Here is a 9,996-nt window from a genome sequence, read left to right on the forward strand (position 1 = left end):
TTAAAAAAAAATTTGTTGTTGTCGAAACCCAACTTTATTTTTGTCTTAAGTGCAAAATATATTTTTTAAACATTTTTGTCTGTGAATTTAAACGTTTTTAGCGCAACTTTAAATATATTAAGGGGTGATTTACCCCCTATCCTTGAGGGGCTGTTTCACCTCCTTAAAGTGTTTTTCTGCAGACAAAAAAAAAGCGTCGCTTATTTTTTCGAATACTACAACATATATTAAGGGGAATCAAATCGGCGAGGGACACCTGGAGTACCTTCCTTGTAAGTAAAAAGTCTATTATTTCAAATTTTTTTTTAAATTCAAATTTTTTAATTTTAAAAAAAGCGCTCCCATGATTTTTTATTTTTTGTTGTACAAAATATGCGCATATTGTCTAAAAATATTATTCCGCAAAAAAACTTCTTATTGTAATGTCTTTTTTAGGTTAAAGATGGTTAAGGCTCACCGTGGGGAGAGGTATTGCGACGTCACCTTGGGGTGTTGAGGCTTTGTGTGATGATCTGTGACGAAAAAGGGTATGGGTGGATACACAAAAAAATTATTTTAACCCGTAGTCGTCACATCTCCTAAACATAACGTATTGGTCATACTGGGTCCAGTGGACCACACGCCATTTGAAACAGTTGCCACTTGCGTTCTTTTGTATGTATCGACTAAAACCTTGAACTGTAATTTAGTTCAAGACTTCCTCTTTATAATACAGTAATTTTTCTCCGTTAAAAAAAATGGTTTATGTTATAAAAACGCGAGAAACAAAGAAAAAGTATAATTATTTTACAGTTTGAAGTTATCAATTTTCATGAAACATATAAAACCTAGAGGTCAATTTTGAACTTGTAAAATAAAATGAAAAAACTCTTTTTATGAGAAAAACTGGATATTTTAATAATAATTACTAATAATAATCATCATTACTAAGATTATTACTATTTATCATTAACAATGATTAATTATTTAGTTATTTTATACATAATTAGTTCCACTCTAAACCATTTCTTCGAAGGTACGCAGGCGCAAAGTCAGCCTGGGGTACACGGTACCCAGTATGACGAGTACGGGTTAACAGGGGATGAAAAAGGGGAGAGTTGTAAATCAAAATAAAAAAGTTTGTCTTAAAAAATGGGAGGGGGGAATGTTTGTATTTGTGCTATCATCGTGGGGGGGGGGGTCCATCTTTATGTGATGATCTGCGACGAAGAAAGGGAGGGGTGGGAAAGGTGTTCAAAATAGCGTGACGTAGTTTCTAAACAGCCCCTTAACGATTGCTACTACTAATTCGGTAGCTATTAACACTTCTGTATGCACTAATAGGTCCACGAGATTACTCGGTTTCAAAAGATCAAAAAAAGGCCCCTGATTACGAATATTTTGGGTAAGTTTTCGAAATCTGGGTCAATTATTGTTTAAACAATTTTTTGTAACAATCTCATTATTTATTCACACAAAAAATTGTATAAAATCATTTTTAGTATGGCTGAGCAAAAATAAAATTTTTTTGCATCTTGCACTTTTTCCGTACGACAGTTTGCAGTGTACAGCGTTATAAACAAATGAGTTTTTAACCAAATTTCCATATTTACAGTGTTACTTCACAATCTATTGATTAGAAAAACTTATAACTTGTAAACTGTCTATATCGAGGATAGATCTCTTGAAAGGAAAAAGAAATCTTCCCATCGAATAAAAACTTCTCTCCTTGAATTATTGTTAAAAAGTTGCTATTTTTAAGAGGAAATCGTTTAGACATCGTAGGGGAAAATGTTCACTGTTATAAACAATTTATGAAAGGATATTATGAACAAAATATGTTATTAATGCTAGATAAAGATTTCCCAACAATTTGAAGCAATATTATGACACTGGTTGATCCTGCTTACTGTTTATGAATAAATGAAGAGCTTACAGAATAAATATTGAAATTGTTTTTAAAAAATTGTTTAAACAAAAATTGACTCAGATTTCGAAAACCTACCCAAGATATTCGTACTCAGGGGCCTTTCTTGACCTATTGAAAAAGAATTATCTCGGGGACCTATTAGTGCATACAGAAGTGTTAGTGGCGACTGGACTATACTATGAAAGATAATGTTATTGAACTTACTTCGCCAAGTTTCGAGCTCATGTTCCTCAAGCTCACCCATTGCAACGGACGGACTGGTATAATACATTTGAAGGATTTTTATAAAGTCCGTTATAGTTAGCATTCCAACAAATTGTTGTCGAGAACTATCCCATAAAGGCGCTGCTCTGACCCCTTGAAAATTAAAAAAGAAAAATTAAGATATATATTATTCTAATCGTTCTCAGGTGGTACTTTGCAAAGTTACTAACCATTATAGACAAGAGCAAAGAAAGCTTTTTTTACAAGAAGATGCGTATCGAAAACAACGAGTTTCGCACTAGTAGGTATAAGGTCATAGCACTTATGAAACTTGAAGAACTTAACAAAGATTTGCGATTCATCCTCTTCTGCAACAAAAAAATGGTTCGACTTCGATTAGATCTCACACAATTTGCAAATTTTCCTTAAAAAAGGACTTTACAATAGTGTATATAATTTTTTGAACTTGCAACTTATAAATTTAAATCCTGAAATTCTATAATTTCTAATTTAAACGTTGAATATTGTTAACTTGAGACTTTGGACTCACTTCAAAGATGCAAAACAGTTTTAATAATGCCACAATTTTGCAAAAATAGTGTGACAATAGTGCCATACGATTTTTTAGGTATTAAGATTATGTGTATTGTAAAAGTAGCAATATTTTGTAAGAAAAATTTCCAATTTTCTAAACAAATATTTTAAAAGTATTAAAAATGAATTTAATCGTTATTCTTGAGTATATAAATAATCAAAATTCCTATTTATTTAGCGCAGACTTCACCGACTTTTTACTATTACTCGCTTTCACTAGATTTGTCCGTTAAATGCAAACTGAGTTAACAAAACTTAGTAAGAAAATCCAACTAATTTAGGTTGAAATTTCATTCTTTTCAGTTTTCAAGTCTACTATTAAATTTTTGGTTAGAAATTTTATTAGTTGGTTCAAAATTGAATTATTTCGTTGACAGTTCAACAATTTTGTTAAGTCATACTTTTTCATTAAAAATTCGTCTTTTTGGCATGAAATTTGACAATGTGATAGCAATTTTTTTCTTTATGTTTGGTAGAAAAGTCAACTATTTTGTGCAGCATTCATCTTTTTGTTTTGAAAATTCATCTCTTTCTGTAGAAATTGCAACTTTTCTGTTTGAAGATGCAAATGTCTTGTGAAAGATTAATCTTTTTCAGTTAAAAATTAACATTTTTGTTAACAGTTACACTGTTTTCTATTTTTAATTAATATTCATTTTTATAAATTCATATTTATAGGTAGAAAATTGAACTTCTTGGATGAAAGTTGAACTTCTTTCTTGAAAATTAACTGTTTTTTTTTTGTTTTGAAAATTCATAATCTGTTTGACAATTCAATTGTTTTGTAGAATTAGTACAATCAAATAAGGACTAACATCACATCCTTTTTCAAACTATTCAGTTGAGAATTTATGTAATTTCTTTGAAAATTCGTCTTTTTTATGGAAAATTATTATATTCTTGGTTAATATTCAACTATTTACTTAAAAATTTATGTATTTTGCTGAAAATTCATCTTTCCTTGTAGAAAATTAATCTTTGTTGAAAATTAAATTGTTTGGTTCAAAGATTACGTGTTTTGTTAATAATTCATCTATGTTGGTAGAAAATTTATATTTGTTGAAAATTCATTTTTTTTCAATTTATATATTTTATTGAAAGTTCATCTTTTCTCCTAGAAAATTATTCTTCTCAATTGAAAATTAAACTATTTAGTAAGAAATTCATGTACTTTGTTGAAAATCTATCTTAGCAGAAAATTGATCTTCAGTTTTGAAAATGTATGCATTTAAAAAAAAAATGTAACGGTTTTGTAGAAAGCTCATCTTTTCGTTAAAAAATGCAACTGTTTGGTTGAAAATTAATCTGTTTTGGTAGACGATTTAACTATTTTGTTGAAAATTCGTAGTTTACTTAACATCAATTATTCTCATCGGCATGGAAGATGTCAATCACAATTAAGAACTCTCGAATAATTAAAGGCAAGTGCAGTAACCCAATTTGACGCCTTCCTTTCTTGTTTGAAGTTAAGCTTTGAAAAACAGTTCATTTCTCTATATAATTATAATCCATGCTACATGCTTTATAGATTAATTTTGCGTAGAATTGCATTGTATTTTGAAGCCTAATGGAAAGGAATAAATTCAATTCGTGTACTCAAGAATTTATACTCTTTCCTCTATTCCCCTCTTTATCCCATTTTAAAGAATTCCTCTTTTTGTTTTTAATTGAAACGTCGACTATTACATTTTGATTAAATCCTTTTGTTTACAAGATTTATTATTTAGTTCGAAATTGAATTATTTTGTCAAAAATTCAACAATCTTGTTAAACAGTTATTCTTTCTGTTTTGCTAAAAATTCTTCTTTTTGGATAGAAAATTCATCTTTTGGTAGAAAATTGATCTTTTTGGTTGAAAGTTATTTCTTTTTAATTGGAAACTCCACTAGTAAATTTTAGGTGCAGAATTAATCTCTTTTCCTTAAAAATTCTACTATTTTATTGAAAATTAAACTGCTAGGTCGAAAACTAAACTATTTTGTAAAAAAGTCTGCTTTCTTGACTAAAAAATCTTTCTTATGTTAAAGTTAGTCTTTTTGGTTTGAAAATGCATCTCTTTTGTTTAATAATAATTCATCTCTAGTGGTTGAAAATTCAACTAGCTGGTAGAAAGTTGAACTACTTTGTTAAAAAACTATTTTTTTTTAGTTGAAAATTTAACTACTTGAATGAAAATTTGTTTTACTTTTCCCTTGTTGAGAACTCAACTATGTGGTTGAAAATTCATATATTTTGTTGAAAATTCGTCTTTTTTTGTAGAAAATTAACCTTGGTTGCAAAAACATATATATTGTTTGAAAACTTTACTAATTTGGTACGAAATTGACTTATTTTGTCGAAAATAAACTTTTTTGTTAAAAATTCATATTTTCGTATTAAAAATTCAAAATTTTTGTAGAACTTTCGTGTTTTCAGATATAAAATTCGTCGTTTTGGATTGAAAGTTCATTTTTTTAGGTTTAAAGTAAATTTTTTAATATTGAAAATTCTAATATTACATTTTCGGTTCGGAAATTATCCCTTCAGAGTAAACGTTCTACTGTTTTGTTGAGAATACAACTATTTGATCGTAAATTCAACTATTTTGTTGAAAGTTCATACTTTCGGGTTGGGAATTCAACTGTTTAGTTGAAAATTTATTCAATCAACTGCATGATTAAACTACTTTGTAAAAAATGCATTGTTTTTTTGGTTCAAGATTCATCTGTTGTTCAAAAATTTTAACTATTTCTTTGAAAACTTGACTTTTTGGTTTGAAAAATTCTTTTTGGTTGCAAATATTACAAAGTAAAAATGTTTTGTGAAAAATTAATCGGTTTTGTTTAAGGTTTCAAATATTTTGGTTGGTAATTATTTACTTTTGCTTTAAAAATAATTTGTCTATTTAATAGAAAATCCATCTTTTGTGGTTGAAAAATGCAATATATTTCTGCTTGAAATCCTAGGAATATGGAAACTACATTAATTTTGTTTAACAGATTTTTTCCCTTATTATTGCCCTATTTTCGTTAAAAATCAACCAATTTCCCACCTTGTTAAGAGCATTTTGAACTGTGAAGTCCGGTTACTGTACTAGGACATCACGTGACCAATTCTTTTCGATTAATCGACTCGAAATGTTATAATTCGAATGGACTTCCCAAACCAGACAGACGTTCCTCGTTTGTCCATGAACTCAGTCAGCTATGAAAATTGGAGAATTCATCCATAATAGTTTATGAGTAGATTTGTCGAAAACAATTGGTCACGTGACAGTCTGATACATGCCCTTAATCATATTTCTAACTTGTGTTAATGCGATGTTCTACATTTTATACCTTTGGATAGGGTCCAAGCTAATTCGTCCTCAAGAGGTGGGTTTTCTACTTCAAATTCTTTTATAAGGTCCTTTGAATAAACAGGGTCGTCAACTTCCTCAGTCCACCAAGTTGAGTTTGAATAATAGTGCAAAGTTAACATTGTCACCGGTAGTCATCAAAAATATTATTCACAAGAATGTTTTCACATTCGCAATTTATTAATGTCGTTAAAGTAGTCAATGTATAAATAAAAAAAGTCTTTTATAAAATAAAAAAGTCACTGAAACGCGTTAAACATAAAAAATTTAAAGTGTGTGACATAATGCGTAAGTCGATAGTTTAATTTTCTGCAGTTGAACACAACAACTACATATATTATCATGTTCATACATATCTACCATCACAAAATATCTTTTTTTGTTCTCTCCTTACAAACTCCTCGATTCATAGCTCACAGTTTTAATAATCTTGGTTTTCCACAAATAATCGATGTTCACGCTCGAAATTTTATTAAAATAAATCGAAATATCGAGAAGTCGATACGCAAAATTAGCAGACTGATTTTTTTTGGTAAATGAAGGACTGATAGTTTTACTGTGTTCGTGCTTCGCTAACGATACCAGTTTATCTCTTCTTTTCTAACATCTACGTTGCCTTCGTTTCATCGATGAAACTAGATGCCAAGAATAGCACCTAGTACCAGTCGGAGACGCCGTGTTTGCCAACAGAAATTTAGATATTTTCTAACCCCCCACCCCTCTATTCAATCTACAGAGAGTTTAGAAGTCCATAGGAAAATTTTCAAAATATAATTAAGTCTGTGAATCTGTATTAACTATGCCTTTTTTCTAATCGAATTTAAATTTAAATGTAATTCTATTTTCTCAAGGTAATTCGAATTTAGGAATTTATGATTATAATTCTTCGGGAGGAAGATTATTGTTGCGTTGATATAACTATATATTTTAGAAACTTACCAAGGTCAGAGAGTGAGACCTTCTCCAGGAAGGGATCTACAACTGGCAGCTAAAACAGAAAAAAATCGAATATTGTATTTAAACGATTCAGTTAGATGTATTTACTAATTGCAAACTTAAGAGTCCAAAATGCTCTCAAAACAGGGAAATAATACAATCACTTAAATAAAATTATGTATGGGTAACGGAACAGTTGCATTAATAACCAAGTCCATAACCAAATCGTTGAATTTACAAACAAAATAAATAGAATTTTACATAAAATAGTCGAATTTCCTAACTACAAAGAGGTAATTAAATTAAAAATCACTTTTTAACCATTTGAATTCAACGAAAGAGCCAAATTTTTAAGAAAATAGTTTAATCATTTACCAAACTGTTGAATTTTCAAGTAAAAAATACCAAGTTTCTACACAGCAGTTAAATTTTGATCTCTAGAATATCAATGTTCAACAAAAAGTTAATTTGCAAACAAATAGCGAATGATGAATCTCCAACAACAAAAAATGAATTTTTGTTTACATAGTGGTACAACTTCAAACCACATAATAATTGACTTTTCAACCAAAAATGGCAAATTCTCAACAAAACGTGTAATGGTTTATATTTCATCCAAAAAAGGCTTAAATTTCAAATAAGAAAAAAGTTGAAATCATCCAAAAAAGTCGAATTTTTAACAAAATAGTTGCATTTTTAACAAACAAACAATGAACTTTCAACCAACAGTCAATTTCTACCAAAAAAGACGAATTTTCAACAAAATACATGAATTTTTCTACAATTTATTGGAATTTTTAATTAGAAAAGATAAATTTAGAATCAAAAATGGAGCAGTTACATTTTTAGTTTAAGCAATCAATTCTCAAAAAAAAAAAAAAATAGTAAAGTTTTCAACCAAAGAGTCGAATTTGCAACTAAAGTAATTATTTTTCAGTATAGGAGTTTAAAATTTAACCAAAAAGATGATTTATTAACCAAGAAGATTAATTTTCTATCAAGAACGACGCATTTTCAATAAAATACATAATTCTCAATCAAATAATTAAATTTTGAACCAAAGAGAATCTTGAACTGAGAACCAACGGATATTCAATCAAAAAATTCGTTTTAAACAAAGTGGTTCAACTTTCAACCAATTAGTTTGCATTTTTTACCAAAAAATGACTTAACGAAATAGGGTCACCTATAAAAAATTTGGGTTGCCTTACAGTTAAGCTTTTTATAAACTTTGATTGCCAAAGATTTTAAATGTGAAATTAAGACTTCATTTTGTTTATTTGATAATTTACAATATTTGATTAAAAAGTGACAAAATATAAACCGGAAATGTCGATTTTTTAAACAGGTTAAAGCCAGTTCGGATAATTTTCCAAAAGTAATTACACTTATAAGTGATTTTTTTGCGAATAAGTTAAAGATGTAGGGCACATGTCAAGCCTAACAGATTGTACCATTTTTCTCCAGTTGCAACGATTGTACCCTGAATATTCTGTTAAACTAATCGTCCTTATCATCGGCGCTCTTGGAGATGCCAAGCTATCACTCGTTAATTGCCTAAACAGCCTCCCTGCGTGTCAGCAATATGCTAAAACACTTGCGGGAAAAATGCAGAAGGCGATAGTTCTTGGATCGCTCCGTGTTCTCAGGGTGCACGAAACTTTTGCCGGATAGTCGTATTGATTCCGTTATAGACTGTAACCACCTATCTTACGGTTGTGAGACGTGGTTGTGGCTGAAATTTTACCGCAATTTCGCTGGGAGCGGGTGCAATTTCTCAGATTAGTACCTGCTCCACGTGAAATCCTGCGGTTGTCCTTATGTATATATATATAGACAATTTTCGTGGATTTTTGACAGATGTCTTAAATTTAAGCACAATATTCCAATGGTAGCGCTGTTTTATTTTCGTTTTTATGAAAAAATATTTCAAATATAAATTCGAAAAAGTTTTTTTAACAGTAGAATTTTTAATCAAACAAGGTGAATTCTGAACCAAAAATATAATAGTAGACTTTTTAACAACATTCTTAAACTTTAAAAAAAAACAGTTCAATTTTTATCCAAATAGCTGACTTTCTAACTTTCAAAGATAAATTTTCAACGAGTAAGATTAACTTTCTACCAAAAGAAGAATCTTCAACAAACTAGTTTAATGTTTTATCAAATTGTCGAATTTTCAATCCAAAAAGACGAATTTTTCACAAAACAGTTGATTTCATCAAGATAAGTTGAATTTAAAAATGCATTTTAATGCTCAACCAAAGATTAATTTTCAACCATATAGTGGAGATTTCAATTATAAAAGACGAATTTTCAACCATACATGGAAGTTACAGTTTTATTTAAAAACATTAATTTTTATTTAAAAAAATCGAACTTTCAACAAAATAGTTAAATTTTCTACCAAAAGGGATGAATTTACAGTTACACATGAATTTTCAGCATAATAGTTAAATTTTAAAACAAAGCGAATCTTGATGTAAATTCAACATCTTAAAAAAAAAATTGTGGGTGATTCTAAACCAATCTAAAACATGCCTCATAATTTTTCTTGTGTACCAATGAGTACCTTTTAATATTTTACTCTCTTCAAAAAAGTTTATGCTGAATTTGTCTTTTAACATTTTTTACTAATGTCTTTTTATTTTCAGATCACCTTTGATATCTTGTTTTTGTACTCATTTCTGAATAATTGATAGTGATTTTTGGAGAGATTTCTTATAGTTTGAGGGTTTTCCTCAGATACGTTAAATTTACTGTAACATGTGCATTTTACGAGGTTTGAGTTAGTTCGATGGGTTCGTTGAAAATCGAGTCATTTGTCCTGGCATACGAAAAATGCCTTGCGAGATTTTATGTCAAGTTTTACGACGATATTATTTTCTTTTAAATAACAAATTTAATTAATTCAACAATATTCACCGGGGGTTTCATGTTTTTTTTTCTCCTCTTTTTGTGAAAGATCATCTTTTCAATATATTAACATTTAATTTTTAATTTCTTACTTTTTAAT

General features: G+C 29.0%; 1 protein-coding gene across 2 annotated transcripts in view; it reads right to left on the reverse strand.

Annotated features, from left to right (window-relative positions):
- Positions 1-9,996, reverse strand: part of LOC117169575 — a 71,066-nt gene that overhangs the window by 14,301 nt on the left and 46,769 nt on the right. For both annotated transcript variants that reach the window (XM_033356008.1, XM_033356007.1), the window contains 3 exons: positions 6,984-7,032; positions 2,344-2,481; positions 2,114-2,266 (listed from right to left, as the gene is read on the reverse strand). In XM_033356008.1, coding sequence (XP_033211899.1) covers positions 2,114-2,266; positions 2,344-2,481; positions 6,984-7,032 — 340 coding nt within the window. The remainder of the gene's footprint in view (positions 1-2,113; positions 2,267-2,343; positions 2,482-6,983; positions 7,033-9,996) is intronic.

Source organism: Belonocnema kinseyi, chromosome 3 (assembly GCF_010883055.1).
Source record: "Belonocnema kinseyi isolate 2016_QV_RU_SX_M_011 chromosome 3, B_treatae_v1, whole genome shotgun sequence".
NCBI lineage: Eukaryota > Metazoa > Arthropoda > Insecta > Hymenoptera > Cynipidae > Belonocnema > Belonocnema kinseyi.